This window comes from Gadus morhua, chromosome 11 (assembly GCF_902167405.1).
Source record: "Gadus morhua chromosome 11, gadMor3.0, whole genome shotgun sequence".
Classification (NCBI taxonomy): domain Eukaryota; kingdom Metazoa; phylum Chordata; class Actinopteri; order Gadiformes; family Gadidae; genus Gadus; species Gadus morhua.
Window position 1 is genome coordinate 22025491 of NC_044058.1, and position 22097 is coordinate 22047587.

The 22097-nt window shown below is 44.2% G+C and overlaps 1 protein-coding gene across 4 annotated transcripts; it reads left to right on the top strand.

Moving 5' to 3' along the window:
* The first annotated feature begins 12971 nt into the window (after nt 1-12971).
* LOC115554548 (gasdermin-E) lies at nt 12972-21896 on the top strand. Of its 4 annotated transcripts, none has more exons than XM_030371333.1 (10): nt 12972-13435; nt 17860-18081; nt 18196-18390; nt 18611-18776; nt 19287-19407; nt 19546-19635; nt 20187-20314; nt 20410-20584; nt 20696-20769; nt 21018-21896. In XM_030371333.1, exons 4-10 carry the CDS (start codon nt 18621-18623, stop codon nt 21240-21242), a joined length of 969 nt encoding a protein of 322 aa, XP_030227193.1. In that variant the 5' UTR covers nt 12972-13435; nt 17860-18081; nt 18196-18390; nt 18611-18620; the 3' UTR covers nt 21243-21896. The 4 variants fall into 4 exon arrangements, with proteins under 4 accessions (XP_030227193.1, XP_030227192.1, XP_030227194.1 ...); XM_030371332.1 differs by having other exon boundaries at nt 12978-13435; nt 18196-18394; XM_030371334.1 differs by having other exon boundaries at nt 13093-13435; nt 18196-18394; nt 18611-19407.
* The last annotated feature ends 201 nt before the right edge of the window (nt 21897-22097 follow it).

The window sequence follows — 22097 nt, forward strand, 5'->3', positions numbered from 1 at the left end:
ACGCTGGGAATTTATAATCAGTGAGGAAGTACAAGGTGTTAATACCATTTTGAGGTAAAAAGGAATGGCAACTCGATTGGGTTACAGATGGAGACGGAGCTGCTTTACTAGGCCTATAACTCATATACAAACAAAGCAACCTAAATAAAACACACGACTTCCGCTCAGCTGCGTCATCGCCCAGAGAGACTCCAGAGACTCTTGACAGTTGTCGTGAATTATGTCCTAAGCCTCTGCGTGTTTGTGGCGGGCCGTACTATTAGGCAAACCAGGCATTTGCCTGGAGCCCCGGGTCCCATAGAAGGTTTTTTTTTTACCTTTATTTTTCCCGATAAAACATTAAGAACAGTTTCTTATTTACAATATTGATCTGGTCAAGAGGGCCCCAATGCATATATTTTGTCCCCATATTTATCATTTATATAAAAATCTCTTCACAATAGTAGCATCGGGATGTCTAATTATTACTCATGTTTTGACGATCTTTCCGTGTGCACCCCCCTTCAGTCTGCACTACATGGACTATTCCATGTTACGCGCATCACGCTCATCATGCGTATGCGGAAATTATGTCAAATTCAAAACAGTAAGCGGTAAGAGAGAGAGAGAGAGAAATCAAGTGAGACATAAGTCGAGTGAAACATGAAGCGATCGTACGAAAGCGGGTCACATAAAAAGAAAGACCAAAGGCAGGACTTTCTTTCAAAGTTGCCAAAGCTATCCAGCTGTTTTACAGCCACCGCAGTGGCAGCGGGACCGTCGGCGGATCAAAAGCAGCCGTCAACGTCGTTTGCTGTCACGTTACTGCTCCTTTCATTCCAAGTGGCTCTGGCTCAGCCAGCAGCGATGCTAATGACGTGTGTCAACAAACTGACGGAGATGATGCACAACTGGTAGTGAATATTTCTCACTCTCCTTCTTCCACTCTGGTTATTGAAATTTATGACAATAACGATAACAATGCCTGCGAGACACATATTCCTGTGGATGACCCAGCACTCTGGCCCAAGGGCCGCAGATTCACAAAAGCATACTATTACATAGTAATGAAAAATGGTGAGAGGGTGAACAGGTCTTGGTTAGTCTACAGTGAAAGTGCAGACCGTGTTCTTTGCTTTTGTTACTGCCTTTCTGGAAAACAAAAACAACTGAGTGAGGAAGGATTTAAAGACTAGAATAACCTTGCAATGCATCTAATCAACCATGAAAGGTCTGAAGAGCACAGGAAATATAGTGATAGCTGGACGCAGCTATCAGTGGGTTTCCAGTAGTGGTTTCCAGTAGCTCACAGCAGATAGCTGCTGTGAGCTACTGGAAACCCTCAGGTAAATGAGGACTTATGGTTAACAGTCAGTGTAATGTGTCAACATAACTAATCTTATTGTTTTGTATGTTATTCTCAATTTGTAAATAGATATTTAACATTTGCATGAAAGAAGGATAGTGACTTTTGTTCATCCCTTGTATGGAGTATCTCATTATGCGATATAAGGTACTGAGACCGGTAGATGCAGGGGCCCCCAAATGACTGTTCGCCTGGAGCCCCCAAAGGGCTAAGTTCGCCACTGCGTGTTTGCTCACCACATTATATGCTTTCCGAACCACTATACATTTTGATTAGGAGGGTTCCTAACTTACGGAAATTAACCGGTTGTATCCAAGTGGCACCCATGATAAGAGCTGGTCAAATGCTAAGGAAAGGTGCTTCAATGCATCCTCTCTTTCCTTTAAGAGTGGACTGGACCATCCTTTACGAAAGGAAATTAAATAGTGGCGTAACACAATTCCTTGTGGGAAACAAATAATCAACATTACCAACAATATTTTCTTGTCCTGCAAGCAGCGCTGACCGTTTTTTTTTCTTTCTTTCTTATTCTCTACAAACTTTGCCCCCACACAAGTTACACTTTTGTTCTCATAGACCCGACTCCATTTCATTTTAAAATGTTAATATTTGTTTGGAATTGTGCGCTACCATTATTATTATTATTATTATTTTTATACCTTTTAAAATATAAATATATAAATATAGATCTTATTGACTTTCGTTGAGGCCTTCTAGAGCGTGATGACGTCACCGCACTCTAGCCAAAGTTGGCTATAACTAAAGCTAGCAATGGTCATAATATTTGTTAATTAATTTACTGAACAAATATTAGGACAATAAAATAAATATTTATCTCTAGAAATGTTATAGAAACCCAATTGAATGCCGAATCTATATAACAACATAGCATTGTCCACTGAGAATGAATAATAAATGTCAGTCGTGCTGTTTGTTTTTAAAGACAGCATCATTCTTTTGTGTCATGAACACAGACCTATAGAAAATAATAGGCCAAAAAAAACAAAGGCATCTCAACACTTTCGGAGCATAACTTGCATGCCACTATGGCACGCTAACCTCTCTTTCCGTGTGTCCTTGCCAAGAAAACCATTTTCAGAATTCCCTCCCTCCCTTTCTGTTGTGACTCATATGTGGAGGAAGTTACGATGTTATCGGAATGGCAAGTATATTGTAAACTGAGGAACTATGCCACTAAATTGAAGAAAAGAAGAAGAAATTGTACTATGAATCAAGGATAAACTGCATAAAACATGATGGAAGGAAGCTATGGAGCACCCTAAATGACATCATGGGGCCTAAAAAATAAATTTGTTTGGTTCCGGTTTCCGACCGACCCTGTCAATTTATGTGCGACCCAAATTATTTTATGAGCTTTATAAAATAAAAATAAAAAGACTTCTTTTTTTGATGCAAACTATAATTACGTTTTGGTACAGCACCTCTCCATTCTGTACAAGGATGAGCGAATCTTCTCGTTTTTAAATGAAAACAACCTACCTATCATTCGCTGCCACTGGAAATAATAAAATAAATTCCCTACCTACCCATGACCTCAACTGACAACCAACAGGAACCAAACTTTTTTTTTTTTTAGGCCCGGGCACAAAGAGCAGCCAGGCTCCATCTTTCATTGAAGAGGAAGGGTCGTTTGTAACTAAACCTATAGATATTGCCAATTATTTTAACGATTATTTGACTAGCAAAGTCCGTAAACTCAGGCAGACATAGCCACAAGGGAGCAGGATCAAACACATAAGCTGCATTACCCCCACATAGCCACAAGGGAGCAGGATTGAACATCTAAGCTGTAATTACTACACATAGCCACAAGGGGAGCAGGACCAAACATACAAGTTGTGATAACTACTCCAGCCACAGATGGCAACATCTTTAGCCAGACGAGGAAGCCGGAGCCAATACGTCACATAGGCCACGCCTACTTGATACAAACGCAGAGCGGGAGCCAGATGAGGTCAGAAACACATTGCAGCCCCGATGGTAGCCCCGTTGCTAGGAGATAGGTCAGCCGTGTGTCGCTCCACGCGCGTGTTATGTACAATTCCCCTCCTTTTGCTTCATAGTTACCGTACCGAAATACCTTAAAGGTCCCATGACATGAAAATTTCACTTTGTGAGGTTTTCTAACATAAATATGAGTTCCCCTAGCCTGCCTATGGTCCCCCAGTAGCTAAAACTTGCGTTTGGTGTAAAACTAGCACTAGCTGTTCTGCTCGCCTTTGAAAAAACGGAGGCTCAAGCGCGCTGATTTGGAATGTCTGTATTCATGACGTCATCAGGAATCTCAGCTCCTCCCCTTACTCTGACTGGCCCGCCCAGAGACGTTGGCCCGCCAATGAGACTCGACCGTGCGAGCGCCACATGTGTGTGTGTGAATACACACACTGTAACGCAAGTGTTTCTTGTCGGTTCTTTGACGTGTCTTGTATTTCCACAACGAGACTGTCGTGGGGGTTATCTGAGCCATGGTTGAGAAGGAATTGGGGGAAAGGAACTTTGGTTTGACTCGCTGAAGTACATGAACTGCGACATGCCGCCGGTTGCCGCGAGGCACCCGGCGGCAGCGGGCAAGGAGGAGAAAGGGATCTTTGCCGGGCAGCGCTTATGCACCTCCGCCTCCGGCGGTGGTCCCTCAGCGGGGCTCAAGCGGGAGACATTCGCCGCCAACAATCCCTTTCTCCTCCATGTCGTGGTTCATGTTCTTGAGGGAGTCAAAGCCAAAGTTCCTTCCCCCCAATTCATTCTCAACCTTGGCTGAGATAACCCCCAATACGAGTCTCGTTGTAGAAATACCAGAGAGGAGAGTCCGACGTGTTATGCGCCATCACACCAACAGCAGAACGGTTATCCAAATAACAAGCAAGTGTACAACACTTGCGTTACAGTACTGGAGCTTTATATCTAAATAATATCATATAATACATAGATATCTATATCATATAACATATTGTGTCCGCCTCCAGACGATATTATGAATCACAAACGACTTTGTCGGGTTCTGCGACGTCTCTGGTTCTTCCACTTTCACATCAACCTGAAGTAGACTGAACCGCGCGCTGCCTGCTGCCGGCTGCCCGCTGCCGGGCGATGGTGCCTCGCGGCAACCGGCGGCATGTCGCAGTTCATGTACTTCAGCGAGTCAAACCAAAGTTCCTTTCCCCCAATTCCTTCTCAACCATGGCTCAGATAACCCCCACGACAGTCTCGTTGTGGAAATACAAGACACGTCAAAGAACCGACAAGAAACACTTGCGTTACAGTGTGTGTATTCACATTGATGTGGACGTTGAAGAACCAGGAACGTCGGAGAACCCAACGCGGTCGTTTGAGATTCATAATATCGGCTCACACAGCTTTTGGCCGTGATAATATATATTATATGATATAGATATCTGTGTAGGCTATATGATAATATTTAGATACAGAGCTCCAGGACTCCCGTGTGTTCTAGAATGTTTACAGAACACGGCTAAAGGCTGTGTGCGCCTCGCCATTGCGATACATCCACTGTAAACAGAGTGCATGGTACCGTGGCTGCAAGCTGCTCAGGGCCACACCCCCACCCTCCTCCTTGACACGCCCACCGAAACAGCGTATTTGGGGGAAGCTCAATGTGCGACTGGCTCGGAGTGGCTGTAACTCTGCACCACGGCTGAATTTCGGGAACGTCTTTGAATACTGTGTTAGTTGCCCACTAATACCTATATTAAAGAATACATAAAATAGCATGTCATGGGACCTTTAACAAATAAAGTGAGATAAAAGCGATCCGGTTTGGACTACTTTCTTCAAGAACACGACAATGCCAACACCACACGATGAGCCATTGTACTCATGTATACAAGACAAAATGATGTATGACAAGAACTGCTCTTTTGAATTCTGCAAAGTGACTATAGAAGTGAAAAAACGATTATTGTCTATCAATAATGAGAAACCACCAGGTATTGATAACCTGGATGGGAAGTTATTGAGGATCGTGGCGGACCATATTGCCACTCCCATATGCTACATCTTTAATCTTAGTCTTCAAAGTAATATGTTCCCTCAAGGCTAAGGTAATCCCTCCCCTTAAAAATACTCGTTCTGCCTTTACTGGCTCAAACAGCCGACCAATGAGCTTGTTACCTGTTATAAGCAAACTGTTGGAATTTTTTTTATTTAATCAGATACAAATGTTACATCTCACTGAACAACTTGACAAGCAACTACCAGCCTGCTTACAGAGAAGGACACTCACGCAAATGACAGAAGATTGGTTAAAAGATATTGATCAACAGAATATTATAGGAGCAGTACTATTAGACTTTAGTGCTGCCTTTGATATCATTGATCATAGCTTACTATTGAAGAAATGTAAGAGTAATGGCTTTACTCCATCTGCCGTAGCATGGATCGATAGTTACCACCCAATAGGACAGCGAAGGTTTTCTTTATTGGAAGCCTCTCAAATGCAAGATGTGTGGGATTCCATAGGGCTCTTCACTAGGACCACTGCTCTTCTCGATTTTTACAAATGATCTACCACTTGTTTGTAAAATAAATTATGTATGTATATGCAGATGATTCAACACTCTATATGTCTGCACAAACAGTTGAGGAAATCCCCTCAGCCCTCAACAAAGAGTTGCAGATGGTATTCAAATGGATCTCTGATAACAAACCTGTCCTGATCATATCTAAAACCAAGAGCATTGTATTTGGAACAAGACACTAGGGATAGACCGATACAGATTTTTTAGGGCCGATACGATACCGATATTTTTTCATCAGCCTTAGCCGATACTCCGATACGCCGATACCGATATTTAGAGCCAATATTTAGAGCCGATACTGCTTTTGCTCCCTCAATCATAAAAATTACACTGATAACAAATGTTACAAGTCTCAATTTAAAAAAAGGAACATTTATTGAACTTCAATATAAAAAACAATATTTAACAAATAGTAAAAACAGGTGAGGTAAAACAAGTAAGAAAAATTAGATGAGCAATATTTAACAAATATTAAAAACAGGTGAGGTAGAACAAGTAAAAAAAAAAAAAAATATCGGCGAAAATCAGCCGCGTATCGGCCGATACCGATACACGTAAAAAACGCGAATATCGGCCGATAATATCGGCCGACCGATATATCGGTCGATCCCTACAAGACACTCATTAAGTTCTAAACCCCAGCTGAAACTGGTACTAAACAATGTTGCTGTTGAGACAGTAGAGGAAACAAAGCTTCTGGAGTCATGGTCAAGACATATAGATTTACTGGTGAAAAAGATGGGAGGAAACATCTCTGTCGTCAAAAGATGCTCTTCTGACCTCATCTGACCTAACAGGTCCTGTAGACCCTGGTACTGTCACACCTAGATTTTTGCTCCGTGGTCTGGTCAGGTACCACAAAAATGAATCTAGGGAAGCTTCAACGGGTAAAAAACAGAGCAGCTAGGCTTGCCCTTAAATGCACGCCGAGAGCCGTCATAAATAACATGCATGACCAACTCTCCTGGCTGAAAGTTGATGTGAGGCTGAAATCATCACTTCTTTCTTTCATAAAAAAAATGGTATAAAAAATACATTGAATTACCCAGACTGTTTGTTTAGGCAGCTCACCATTAGCTCTAATGTGCAAACCAGTCGCGCCAGGACGCGCACATGCTGCATGAATGCTTGAATCGCTTGAAGTAGTAAACACGGAAGTAAGGCGGAAGGAAGTTTGTTGACATCAGTTCAAGACGACGCCACTGATTGGTCAAATTTGTGGGAAAGTTGCGGTGGTTGGTTAAATTTGCGACACCGCCCTGACTTCGCGTTGATTGGTTGATGTTGCGTTGAAGTTGCAAATCGCAACATCGCAAAATCCTGGAGGGTCTGCATAATGTTGGTGCATGTCATCGGGGCTTTCATTTTGGGAAGTACGTCCTATGCCAGAGTGCACCGTTTGCATTCCTTAATCCAAGTCTGTAGATCTTTGGTCATTGTCGGCCAGTAATAGCTCCACCTCCGCCTCATGAGGTCTTGGGTGCTCTGTTCTGCGAAGTGACCACCATGTTCATGCTGACTTTCAAACACTCGACGCTGCAGACTCCCTGGGACGATTAATTGCTGTATTTCTTCCCCGTCTCTTGGATTGCTGACAGAGCAAAACAGGACTCCCTTTTGAAGGCTCAGCCGCTCAAACTGTTGGGAGAGTTGCTTTAGCTTTGGATCCATTTCTCTAATCTCTGAAAGGGTGGGCTTTCTGTGGTTCCACACAGCTGAGTGGACAGGCCAGACACTGGGCTCCCGTTTTTGGTCCTGTTCTATCTCCGGCCAGCTGAAGCCACTCACGGTCCCCTTTATGGCATTCTGTGCCACCTTTTCCACCCTAAGTGCACCTGTTTTGTCTTTAGGCCCCGGCCAGAGACAAGCACGCAACTCATCTGATCCTATTCGCATGAAGTATTTCCCTGAATCTTCCTCATCCGGCTCTGTGGTCGCCGGGATTCTGCAAACCAGGCTTTCCCTCCCTTGCCAACCAGAGCATGTAGAGTCCGGTCTAGGTGGGCAAACCTGGAACAAATCTTCTATAGTAACTCATGATCCCCAGGACTTGCCTCACTTCTCTCACTGACTTAGGGGCTGCCCATGTCTCCAGGGCTTGCACTTACTCCTGATCCACCTGGATACCACGAGCGGATATTATGTGGCCGAGGAACTTCACTTCGTCCCTCAGGAGGTGGCACTTACTGGGCTTCAGTTTTAAGCCGTGCTGCCTGAGTCTATTGAAGACGACTTCTAGTCTCTCTCAATGGGTGTCAAAGTCATTGGAAAATATTATTATGTCGTCCAATTAGATGAGTAGTGCCTCTAACGTCAGATCGCCGAGCACTACGCCCATAAGACGCTGGAATATGGCTGGGGCGTTGCATAGCCCGAATGGCATCCTCGACTACTCAAACAGGCCGAACGGGGTGGTGACTGCTGTCTTCGCTCGGTCTGCATCATCCATGGCTACTTGGAAATAGCCTGAGGTTAAGTCCAGGGTTGAAAACAGCTGTGCCTTCCCTAATGCGTCAAGCGACTCATCAACACGCGGAAGTGGGTAGGCATCTGGGCACATCACTTCGGTTAGCCTCCGATAATCACAACAAAACCTCACACTACCATCTTTCTTTAGCACGATTACAGCAGGTGAGGCCAAGCGGCAACAACTCTCTTTGAGAACTACTTGGGAGACGAGATCTTGGACGTGTTTCTTAAACTGCTGGAAAACCTGAGGGGGAACACGGCGATGCCGCTGTGTACCGAAAATCGGAATCACTTTTTGAGAACACATCTTGATCCTAATAAACCCCTGTGCTTATGGCACTGGGTGGGAGAGAGCTGTTCGAGGTTAACTTGGACAGGGACAGGTAGCTGCTCGGTTTCCCCCCCCTCTGCTGTGATCCGGCTGGTTTCAATGGCCTTCACATGCAGCACCCCTTCTTTCTCTTCAAACTCTACAAGTTCCTTTTGCAGCACGTCCTGTGGCTTACAGATTACTGCGATCCGTGATCTTGGCTACAGCATCACTGGCTTTTTTTTTTTTGGCTTGAATTCAACAACTTGTTACGACCCCAAATAGTATCCAGGGGCATCAGGGGAGTAACAAAGAATATTTTAGGAAAGTACGAAACAAAAGAACTAACTACAAACCAACCAAATACTAGATCACACCAACAACGGCACTCCGTCACTAGTTCCAACACACAACAATCGTCGACCACCTGCTGGCACTGTGCGCCTGTCTGCTCCCAGCTTATATAGCCATCAGGTGAGCTCAGGTGCACTTAATTTCCTGATTGCTAGGGTTGCAATCAGAAAGGGGGTGGAAGGGCATCAGTCTGGGGAGAGAACACAGTGAAACACAAACACAACACAAACACAACACACTACGTCCGTAACAACCCGGATAGGCACATGCCCCCCTGTGGTTGTAGCGAGCACATTAGCCACCAGGAGGCTCTTTGGCAGGCTCACTCCAGAAGTGGCCTCCACTAACACTTGACGGCTTGCTTTTGAAGGCATGCCGCAATGACCTTCGAGGATGCGTTCGCTGAGTGGGTGAATGATGACTGTCTCCCTGCCTACCACCTTCACATAGCCTTTTCGGTCGATCTGTCCGAGGGACCCCGCCTCCTTTCTGATGTTCCCTAGCACCCGGTGGACCTTAGCCTCAGTGCCCCGATATTTATCCATCTTTCTCATGCCGTCCGTGGCAACAAAAATATCCTTCAGTTCACTTAGCACATTCATTCCCAGGATACCAGGGGGACCTTTCATCCCTTCCACATCTGAGCTTTCATCTTTAAGGACAGAGGCAAGCTTTCTGCCGACGGTCTTCCCCATGCACTCTACCTCCGCCTCTATGCATCAAAGGAGGGGAGTTTCGAGGCCATTTGCAGCGATGAGCTGGACCCAGTTGGCTGAGGACAACGCAGACTTCCCAAAGTACTCAGTGAAGTGAGATTCCCGGATTGTGGTGAACTCTGAGCCAGTGTCCAACAGGCAGTCTGTCTTAACGCCTGCTATCTTCACTTCGACAATCAAGCAGTTTACAAAGACACTTGCACTCTGGGCTTGAGGAGTGTTATAAGACTGCTTCGCAAAGTGACTTCTAATGACAGGGCCGCCTGGACTCGGGTGCATGGCCCCTACCGGGTTGTTCCCTACAGCCCCGGATGGCCCATCCCTTCTGAGTGGAGGATGTTCTATGCCCATTGCTCCCCTGTTCAGAGGACAGTGTCTGCTTGTGTGCCCAGGCTCATTGCACGTGTAGCAGATAAACTGCCCCTCTTAATTCATCAGAGGGGGGCTTCTTGCTTTCACGTCCAACCGCTGTGTCATGCTAGTGCCCCTGTGACCCATCATCTGGAACAGTTCATCCTGACGCTTGGCTATCTTTTGTATTGCTTCATGTAGTACCTCCATCGTCAACTGCGAAGAGGCTTCATCGATCGCCCTAGTAGCGTTCGCGGCACCTTTGGCGCAGGAACTGCTTTGCACGGCATCAGACGTCTGAACATCTTCCTCTTCAGACCAGGAGATGGCATCTTGCATTAGCTCAGCAAAGGTAAGATTACCATTTTCCTTTATTCTTTTCTTGACTTCTCTTCTAAGGATATCATCTCGGAGCCCAAAGCGCCCTCTGCATTAGGGACACGATTAGAATTTCTACGCCGTATTCGCATCAGCTTTTCTTTGATGTCATATGCGTAAGAACGTATGGTCTCTCCAGGAATCTGCTTACGTTCATAGAATTCTTTGAGCCGGGTGCCTAAAGGGACTTTGTCGCCATAAGTTTTGCGTATTGCTTCAAATATGCCCGCTGCATAATTAGCTTTGTCGTCCACATACTTGACCGTGAGTTTGGCTTCGCCTTTAAGATACTCTTTAATGAACTCCGCTTGGTCTTCTATGGGGACCTTCATGACTTGGAGGGCAGATTCCATTGATGAGATCCAGTCTTCAATATCCACATCACCTTGCTTGCCATTGAAATCTGAAATTTTACGGTCTCTGGGGATATACACAGTAGCTGCAGGTGGCTTCTCATTCTGCTGATCTATGACTGCCTTAGCTAATGCTCACTTCTTGCTTGTAGCAAGGCCTCAGCCTGGTCGTCGAATCTCGCCTTCACCTGCTGAAGCTGTTCCCTCAGTTTCTCTAAATCGGCCATGGTTTCCACTCAAATTATTGCTTAATCTATCCTGTTCGTGACGCCACTTGTGACGTCACGAACTTGTGGCCTTGGGGTATTATTGCAGCCGCCTTGTAGGGGTAACGCAGTTCTTAGTCTGGAGAGGACTGAGTGAGACAGGATCTAGGTCCCCCACACCCAATGCCTATGGCTTCAATGTCTAGGTAAATAATAATAATAATAATAATACATTTAATTTAGAGGCGCCTTTCAAGCAACCCAAGGTCACCTTACAGAGCATATAGTGTGGCAACCCCGATCGTCGGCGGCTGAGATTTCCAAAGGAGACGGACCAAACAAGGTGTGGGTTAACGGTCTTTTATTTCGTATAACCACTCGTGCAGAAAAAGGGTAACAAAGGAGTCAACTCAGGTTCTTCCTGGTCTGGGAAAGAGGACACCGCGCCGGGTCTGGTCCTGCTGCGGGGGGCGGGGTCTCGATCCCCGGCGTCTTCGGCGGCTTATGCTGCTATCCATTTGGATGTACGAAGTGGTAAAGTCGCCAATCTCCCAGCTTTCTTGCGGCATTTCACTGAGGCACGCCCCCTTTCGGTCGTAGTATCTCGTCGCTTTCAAAGTAGAGCGAGCAGATCTGTACAACTAGCAAACAAGATGGCTGCGCCCATAGTCAAAGTCAATGGGGATTGAGCTGTATTTTCTTTGTATTTGTACCACGTTGGGGGTTGTAATGTCGATTTTAAATCCTCTTACACATTTGATTTCATTGCTGCTTTAATCCGGTCACCAATTTATGGTCTTGCTTTGCGTGAAATTCAATGTAAAGTTGTGTTTTCAAGCTGGTTTGCCAAAGAGGCTATGTTGCTAATGATGACTAGCCCGCTACTACCCCTCGTGGCTCGACAGAAACACGACAGCACTTGTTGAAATAAAAATTGGAAAAAATGGCAAAATATTATTGCAATGTAAAAGGCTTGCAATGTTAATGTTTCTGTAAAGGCTGGCCACCATTATACACTGGATTATTTCTTTTTTCCAAAATAGTTTTCTTAAACTCGTCGGACACAAATAGCAAACTGGAAGGCTGGAGCAAGGGAAATACGTCACGTTCTCGCTGAAGCTGGTCGTTCGTACCAGCCTACCATCAAAATGGATAGCAGCATTAGTCCTGGGGGGGAAGCGTAATTGCGTTAGCGGGGGTTCGGGTAATCTCCACCTACTGCGTCTTTCCCACTCGGTCGCGTTCCCCCGACTGGTGTCCACGCGGTCGTTAAGTACCCTCCGCCGTCTTGCTCCGCCGGGTGCTCCGCATCGCCGTGATTGCGCGGGTGCGCTCGATGCGCGCTCCCGCGTCGCTGCGCCGAGCGGCACATATCTCCCCCTGACTACCTGCCCGCGGAGAGGGCGCTGGCGGGGCTCGAACTCCTCCGTTGGATCGGGGTTGCCACAATAGTCATCATAAATCGTTTAAAAAACAAGACATTGTGGAAAAAATTAATAAATAAATATTGAGGTGATATTTAAGGGTTGAACTCAGGCGATAGGAAAATTCCTTACTACAGAGGTAACGGTGTTCCTATCTGCAGTTCCGTCTGGGAGTTGTTACTAATTTTCCGTTCACGGGGCCGGGCAGCGTCTTCTCGTCTGCCTCTATTTTGTTTCAACGCAAATGATGCACCGGGTCAAAGGGCACTATAGAAGAGCGATTAATCTGCGTTAATTTTTTTAACGCAGATAATTAACGTAAATTTGACAGCCCTAATTGTTATATGTTATGTGTGGACCCCAGGAAGAGTTGCTGATGTCTTCTGCATCAGCTAATGGGGATCCAAATAAAATCCATAAATCCCCACAACCCTTTACGTGTGTTCTGGCCAAGACAAAGACTTCTGACTAGGCCTGTTGGAATCTGCCAACTCACAAGTCAAGACATACCTACACATGCCAACACACGCCCACACTCATTTTCAAAGAATGTTTTTCAAGAATTTACTCACACCACAACTGCCCCATCGCCTCCCCCCTTTATGTGTTTCCTTGCCAAGGAAAACACATCCAATTAGGTATGTTGGATAACTAGTTTGTCTAGTACAACCCGAATAAAGTCAGTCAGTCACAACCAAGTCTTGCTCAGAAGTCTTGCTCTGAAATCTCGTTGCGTTGTAAATCTTCATCTCATTACATCTCAACTTCCTGCCCTGTAGGCGTGCCCCACTCGGCCACCGCTGACCTTTTAAGTGCCAACAGCCAGCAGTACGTGCAACTTCAAGTAGTGCTGTGCTGTGGTCCTGTTGCAGTATACCCTACTGTGCTGTCTCCATCCCCTGCAGACTTACCTTACACTGACCCGGGACTCCGGCGCCCAGCACGCAACGAGGACGCACGCACCGACCGGGCCGTAAGTGGACACAATGAGCGAATGAGTCGATCACAGAATGCATGGAATCAGAATGTCATTCCAAAGTAATCAAGGGTGAAAATCCCAGCCTGTACTGTAACCTAAATGATAGAATAGGTTGTTTGTAAAGGTCAGAGGTTGGCAACTGGCGGCCCGCGGGCCTTATCTGGCCCGCCAGATTATTCGGAAGTTATATGATTTGTTATTATTTTATTTTTCTTCAATATCGAATATCGATATCTGGTAGCTTAAGTGTAAAGGGCCGGATACAGTCAACTTTATATATTTTTTCACAACAGTTTTTGAATTTAAAAGTATCCAATCCTGCTACCACTCCTGCGAGGTTAGAGACACAATCGTCACGGTGACGCATAAGCTGCGATGGCCTGAGTCTGAGTCATCCAAAACTATGCAATATTAAATGAAAGGGAAGCCCTCTCTAGGCCTATATAAAACAACCATTGTGACCCGACATTATGTATTTTTGTGTGATTACTGCACGTAGAGAAAGGCAGGAGCTGTTGACAAAAGTCCACAAAAGATTTAGGACTGTTTAACGCAAGCAGAGTCTCTTATGAGGCTACTTCGTCTGCAGCACTTCTGACGGTGAGTAGGCTAGAAACTGCGGTTTGTGTGCGTGTGTCAGTCAGCACCCGCCGTGGTGTGTGTGTGTGTGTGTGTGTGTGCGTGCGTGCGTGCGTGCGCAGTCAGTCAGTCAGTCAGCAACCACCGTGGTGTGTGTGTTGTGTTTTAAGAGTGGCTGCTTTTTTAATTGTGCCCTACTGCTCTCTTCAGCAAAGACAAGACACTTTTACCTGACAGACTCCGCTGGAGAACCAGATCGACAACTGCGCAACTTTTTCACTTTATCTTCACATTTAGGGTGAGGAGTAAGAGTTATATGGGGACAAGATCAGCAAATAAAGTCATTCAAATACCAACGGGATGTTCCCCGCTCGGTAACATTATGACATAACCTATTTTTTCTTTTCTTTTTTACTTCAATAATCACAATCGCGTTTGCAGTTTATAACGTGATCAGGCATGACAGTTATGTGATAATGGCATACACTTGTTCATATTGTAGCGGGCCAGTGGGTGTGGGGTTTCCACGCTACCAAGTTGAACAGATATTACGACACAAAACACAGAGAGCAGTTCAAATGTAGAGTGGTTTATTTACCCAGTAAACGAAACCAGGGTGGGAAAAGGGTCATCCACCTCCTTTATGCTTTAGTTCAATGTCCGTCCAACACCTTCCACCTATCTCTCTCCCTTAGGGCGTTCTAAGCTGCCAGGCTATCACACAGATCATGCGGGTCCTTTGCTTGCCCCAGCCTCCCTAGCTCCAGCTCTAGCTCCAGTTCCAACTTCCCCTTCACATGTCTGTTTGCTAGCCCTCTTAAGCCCCAGCACCCCTGCTTAACGATCCCCAGGCTTACCTCTTTAAAAGGAGGAATTCCATATATGGCCTTGGGGTGGAGCCAGCAGGTTGCCAGACCTATCACTCCCCTCACTCCTCCCTGGCGTCTGCCACAATATGTATGTCTTTTTAGAGAAATCTATATGCATATGACTAAGGCCCCGTCCACACAAAGCCGGAATGGGTGAAACGGTTTAGATTTATCCGGTTTCGGAGTATCTCCGTAAAGACGGAGTCAAGCGAAACCGGGTAGATCTGTAGAAACGCTGTAGTACACAATCCAGGCCCATAAGGGGCGCTACTTCTGCTACAGAAATCCAGAAGAAAAATAAATAAGAAGAAGAGGCGAGCATGTGCATAAAGGGTGAGACTCCGCAAGCTTAACAGTCATTGGCTAGAGGGTCGAGGGGTGGGGCGATGACGTCATGGTTTACGGTGTCAGTCGGTTTCAGGCGTCCACACAAATCCAAAATGAAACCGGGTAGATTTGAAACCACCTCCGAGGGTGGTTTCAGAAGTTTACGGTTTCGATCAGCAGATTCGCTGGCTTCGTGTGGACGGAAGGCCGAACAGTTCAAGACCTTTGCGGTTTCGCCATGATATCGGCTTTGTGTGGACGGGGCCTAAGCCAGCTGACGGGCTTCGCAAATTCCAGATGCATTTTCATTAATCAATTCCTTGAACTAGCTTTTGATAATGTTATGGCCCGCCACCTATTGGCTGGAAAATTACAAACAAACGTTTTAGCCACCTATCGACTGTTCAAAGAAACAGCAATATATCACTTGTTTCAAGGTTCTGTCTTGCATAAACAAAATGGATGACTAGCGATAAATGTGTGTTACAGTACATTTTGTTGAACAAGATAAGCCCTACAGCAGGGTTCGGCAAGTAAGTTTGGCCTCTGGACAATTTTTTGTCGAGCCAGTAGGTGGCGGGCCAGAACATTATCAAAGGCTTGTTCAAGGAATTGATTAATGGAAATGCATCTGGCATTTGCGATGCCCATCAGCTGGCTTAGTCATATGCCTACCACACACTAGCAGGGTGATGAAAAATTAATTCGATCCTTTGTGGTATGGTCGTCTCAGGCTAGGTATGACGCGGAGAGTGATAAATGTTCAACACATGGTTTATTCTAACAGAGACACAAGGTAAACGGGCTTGCGTTCTGGAGGTGCTTCATGAAGCATCTCCCGAACACAGGTAAACAAAACGTTTATATTGGGAGTTGGCGGAATGTTAAATATGCCACGCCTACATGTTCTAATTGACCCAGGTAAACCTTCGGTCTGCCTTGGCTTTAGCGGAAATGGCAAAGTTGCCGTGTTTGTAGTCTTTGACTGATCTACAAAATCATACAACTTTATTTGGTGTTGTCCATTATGTGGAGAATAAACCATTCATAACTGTTAGCTTGAAACATGCCATCAGAAATAGCATAGATAAATGAATTTGCATCAAGGGCCGCAGCTACCATGGAGGACGACGAGGTCATGTCCTCTGTATTTTTTTCCTTAATTTTCGTTTCTGTGATAACGGCACAAAGGGTATATCAACCACTAGGTGACACATAGACTGCTATTGACAATACGACTTCAGTCTCCAGATGTGGATATCCTTTGTGCTTATGATGAAGGAAGGAAAGTGGCTGAAGTGATGAGAGATTCACTGCCATGCATAAACAAGCAGTGGAGCTGGCCAGCACCATTGGTGTAACTCCAATGAAGAAGAGGATTACCGTGAAACATAAAAAAAAAAAAAAGTTTCATAAGCAACACGGTACTGTGTGTGTGTGTTCTTTTTTTCGGAGGAGGGATTGAACGTGATTGAAGTAAAAAATGTAATAAAAGAGAAGTTAATTCATAATTTAGCCGAGCGGGGGACATCCCGTTGGTATTTGAATGACTTTATTTGCTGATCTTGTCCCCTTATAACTCTAACTCCTCACCCTAAATGTGAAGATTAAGTGAAAAAGTTGTGCATTGACAGCCTGGTTCACCAGCAGTCTTCCAGGTAAAAGTGTCCATTGAAAGTTCCTCATTGTAAGTAAAAGTCTCAGGGCTTGGCGTCTTAAATCTTTTGTGGACTTTTGTCAACAGCTCCTCCCTTTCTCTACGTGCAGTAATCACACAAAAATGCGTAATGTCAGGTCGCCATGGTTGCTGTATATAGGCCTATGGAGGGGGGTTTCCTTTCATTTAATGTTGCATAGTTTCCAATAACTCTCCCACTCGCAGCTTACGCGTGACGATTGTGTTACATTTGTTGCTTTACATTTAAGCTACCAGATATCGATATTCGATGTATAGAAAAAATAAATCATATGACTTCAGAATAATCTGGCGGGCTAGTTATGGCCTGCCGGCCGCCAGTTGCCAACCCCTGCCCTACAGGAAGTGATGCAATTAGTAAGTGACCTAGGGGTCAAGGACAATCCGGAGTGAGTTAGAGGTCCGGGGTATCTTTTATATGAAAGAGGCATCATCAAATGTGCCAATGGAAATAAAAGACATTCAATTTATATTAAAGTCATTGAAAAAGGAAGGGAATTGGGCCATTAGAGCCATGGGAATCTGTGAACATCTCGAGTCACTGTAAAAAGGGAGCTGCATGCAGCGGCATAACCTAACCCCAACCATAAACCGCTGATTGAGGGAATTATTTAGGATATTTATTTTCAACATTCCACAGTCCTATGACAATTCAAAGGTTTTCAAATTGGTCACACATATATGTATCCTGGTAAAGAAGGTCTCCAAAATGTTTGACACACCTAACTTAACATGCTGAATATTGTACCTTGGACCCATAACGTCCGTTGTGTCCAACTTTTCGCTTTAAAGAAGAAATAAAAATCGACACGTTGATGTAGAAATTAGAGTTAATCCATGCTAAATTTCAGACCAGCACAGAAAAAGATGCTCTTATGCTGCACTAGTAGGTTGTCTATGAAGAAAAAAACAATAGTAAGAAAAAATTGTCAACATTGCACTTTCAGGTTTTACCAGCTCAGAGATGTTTGCAAAAGCTACTGCACATTTTTTAGAGGAAGTGGATCCCACCGGCAATCTGATTCCAGTATCCAGTTGCAATGACTCTTTTAATGTTTTGTCAATCGTGAGGAAGCAAAAGGGTGGATTGCTGTTTCAGAAAACCAAATATGTTGCCACTGGTTTTACCCTTAATGACATCTTAATCGGTGACACACTGATACAGCCAGGTATGCATAACTCACAATATTCTCATTTGCAGTTAAAAATGTTTTCTTTCTAATTTTACCTATCTATGGTTGGTTTATAATAACTGCATTTTTGTGCATACTGTGCAACGACAGCTGTCACACTGACAGAATTCGCAAACTACACTCAAAGTGGGAGTGAAAAATACCAGGCAGGCTTGGAGGCCAACTTGCATCCTGAACTTGCTCAACTGGTAGTGGAACATAAAGGCACTTCAAAGCACAACATTTCCTTTGGCAGCTTGAAGAAAGAAGATCTAAATTTGCCGCAGCTAATTAAAGATTCCAAAGGCAGGTAAGATGTCTCCTAATCCAACCATAACAGGGACGTTATCAGGGGAAAACTTACCTTTCAACTTTGTTCCACCTTGAAGTGCTGCAAGGAAAAAGACTTGGTTGATTACTAACATGGTCTGTGATGTCATTATTTATGTTTGCATTTAAATCATATCAATCATATTTTAAATGCACAATAATTAGTAAAAAGCAACAAACAAACTTTCCTGGCTAGGTTCCTCGACATGGATCACAGCCTGATCAAGCAGGCTCGAGAGAAAGATGGGGCTGTGTTTGGACTCGTGACGCAGAAGATTGTGACGACTCAGACATCAACAATTAGTCAGAATGACGAACTGGCAAACAGTCTAGGAGGCCAGATTAGGCACATGGTCCTTAAGGTATGTGGGTATACGGAGCGGCCAAATGCAAGAGTGATTTCCCTTTGTAAATATAGTACATATGAGTGAAAGGGCTGAGTGCTTTGTGTGTTCTCTATCGATGATTAGATCAATAGCAAATTTTCCAATGACATTTTTTTCCTGACTCAGATTCCTGAACTTGAGTATCGGCCGATTCTGAGTATTTACCGATACAGCATCAAGCATCGTAACTACTAATAGCACTTGTTCTTACTGAAGGGTTCTCTTAGCAATGTGTAGTCGGTTCACTTACTGTAGACAGCAATTATTTTCAGAACTAGATCATTTAGACAAGTCTAACAACAAGGAAGTTGCATTAAACAATACAATTATTATTAGGAATATATTATAGGAATACGCACACTACATGTTTTAGGTGTGGCTGCCTTATGATTCATAACACCAATAGCAACACGCATGACCATTTCCTTAAGCTAATGTCTACCTGCTAATGTTTATATATTCCTGCTAATGTTTATATATTTTTAGATGTGCCTTAAAGCGAATGCAAGCTTAACGAAAGAAAGATCTTCGGAACTGACTATACAACCACATACGACCATCGCTTACAAGCAAAATGTACTAATAGTGAAACCCAAAGGAGACTTTGGTGAGTGAACGGCATGATACTAGTAAATTGGTTGAAGGTCTGCAAAGAGCCACAAAATGTTTCACAGTTCTGTCAAAATATTTTTGTTATGATATTGAAAAGAAACTCCTATCATATTTTCCCCCGCGCACCCTTGAGGCCTGGATTTCATGTCTGAGAAATCCATTCCTCCTGTGACGTTCCAGACAGATGACTGGTACCCACCCGGCTGTACCTGGCTAACAGAGGGTAGGGATAAGCTGTGGTGTCTTTCACAGTCAGCCATCAGTCCTTTCAGACCACACCCTTAAGCAGACTGTAATGTTGAAAGGGCTGTAGAGCTATTTGGGCTGCTTGCATTGATGAGTTGCAAGAGGTCTTTAGAAGGTAATTTTTCAAGTTGTAAAGCTCAGAACCTGTGCTCCAAGATGATCTCATGAATGTGTATATCCTTTATTGGTGATTCACAGATTAGCATAATGTATCGATTGTTTTTATGAATACTCAACGTGTCTTCAATGGTTCCGAAAAATATAGTAGATTGTAGTTTACTGTACAATGCATCTAATACCTGGTCCATACCCTTCCTTTAAGCAAACAATTTGTGCTGAGAAGAACAGCTTTGCCAAGACTAGCTGATATTACTGATAGCAAGATAACTTTTAATAAAAGCTTCAGGTACAATTGCAGATGTAGTTCAAAATTGAATAGAAGTGATTTGGAACCACAGTTTATTTTGTGTACATGATGTCGAATGAGCTTTTTTTTAATTACGTCTTCTATTTATGATCGATTTGCAGAAGTGGCCACGCTGAGTCGTAACTTTGCACTGCTTTCGGGTCTCAAAGCATCTATCAGGACCTCTCTGCTCCAGCGCCTCATTTCTGTCATGATGCAGTGCGGGGCAGTCCATCTACTGGAGAGGGTGGTAAGATCTCCAGTCATTGTATATATCATTTTTATTTGTATTTGTATTGTCTATTTAATGTTTGTATTTGTGGATGTGCTCTTGTTCTCTCTCAGCTAAGCCAGATGCTCGATGGCAAACGCCCCTCTCTGGACTGTGTTGAGATAGAGCCTCAGAGACAGGCCCTCCAGGTCATGCTGGATGTCCTGTCTGACGAAGACAACGGACTGGAGACGGAGGACTCCAGCAGTCCTCTCGGTGCATTTCACCTCGTTACCAGCGCCCTGGCTGGTAGGTGGGCCTGACCTTCACCGTAATTTGTAGCATAGCAGCTGCACAGTAGTTGCTGTGCCACATCTCATGCTAAATCTTAGTGTTAAATGGTCACACCCGGTGTTTCAGAAATGCCGGATGACGGTCTTGCTGTCCTGATGTCGAGCTGCACTCCCCGAGTGCTGAGATCCCTGGCGCTCCTGGTATGCATTACATTGCTCCGCTGAATATTATATAGTAATACAATGTATAATCATGCCATCTGGTGGACCCTTTTATCCAAAGTGTTTGTACAATACCCTGAGTTCAAACATTGGGGCAGCCGTGCAGTGTTAAGGCCATGCTTGAGCCGGACAGGAGTGGAATATTGAACCAATTACCTCTGAAACCTTTTTTAGGGTTCAGGGCAAATTTTTGATGTGATGATGTCGTGTCCTCACACATGTCTCAGGTGCAGTGTGTGATCGAAAATGGGGAGATGTCTTTGAGCAGTGATGACCTCGCTCCCCTGACCGGGGAGACCTTCCAGTTGACAGAGCTGCTGTTCAGCTCCTGTGGAGTGGAGCTGCAGAGAGACGGAGACGTGCTGAAGACGAAGCTCAGCGAGAGCTACCAGCCGCGGCCACTCGTCCTCTGCTTGGCCATAAAAGGCCTTGCTTCCATGGCCAACTGTTAAATAGGGACAGGAAAAGCCAGGGTGCTCACAACATGATATCTCAATGGTTTTTGAGCACCAATATTATATGGATTGCGGTTCTATATTGCGAAAAAATTATATTCCTTTTTTTGGTTAAATGTTATCTTTTGTTCCTGGCCTACTATTCTTTCTTCAAAAAAATTGGTTTGTGTCAACCTAACAATAAGTATTGCAGAAGGAAAGAATTTATATTCTTACATGATTTATTCTGTTTTTTTCACAATGAAGGATGTACATTTTCTATGGATTGTATTGTGTACAATTGTGTATTGATTGTGTTTTACCTTATCAATCCCATTGCCTTTAAATCATTGAACAACCTTATTAATACATACAACAACAATACAATTCCATAAATAAACATAAAAGTTCTGTATTTTAATTCTATTTATTTGTGAGGTATTTTATTTATTTTATATATATATGTCATATGGCATTGTAGATATAATGCTGATAACTAATATTATTGATAAATTCATGTTAGACAATATGATTATACTCCAGGCTAGATTTAGCACTGACTGCCTTCAATCTTAAACTGTTGATATTAGCTTAAACCTTTTTTAAACTATGCTTCTTAAACCATTCTTAAACTCCTCTTTCTTATGAAATAAATCGGTTTTCCCTCAGCTTGCCTTGTTTCTGATTCCTTTTCTTTATTTTGTGTCCCCGATTTCCAAATGAGGTGCAAATTAGCGCTCGGGCATTAGCAGTCACTCGACTCACGATTAGTCACTGTTTTGGGGAATCCTCGTTCAGGGATGGGCTAAACTATTTTGCGCCTTCTGTAAGGGCTGACAGTGAGCCGTTTTGTCACACAATCTATCGGTACAA

Excerpts from the sequence above, each read along its gene's own strand:
- LOC115554548 (XM_030371332.1), top strand. The coding sequence starts at position 17,877 with ATGTTTGCAAAAGCTACTGCACATTTTTTAGAGGAAGTGGATCCCACC. Across the intron at positions 18,777-19,286 it reads TTAGGCACATGGTCCTTAAG|ATGTGCCTTAAAGCGAATGC; the intron begins GTATGTGGGTAT and ends ATATATTTTTAG. Across the intron at positions 19,636-20,186 it reads CTGTACCTGGCTAACAGAGG|AAGTGGCCACGCTGAGTCGT; the intron begins GTAGGGATAAGC and ends ATCGATTTGCAG.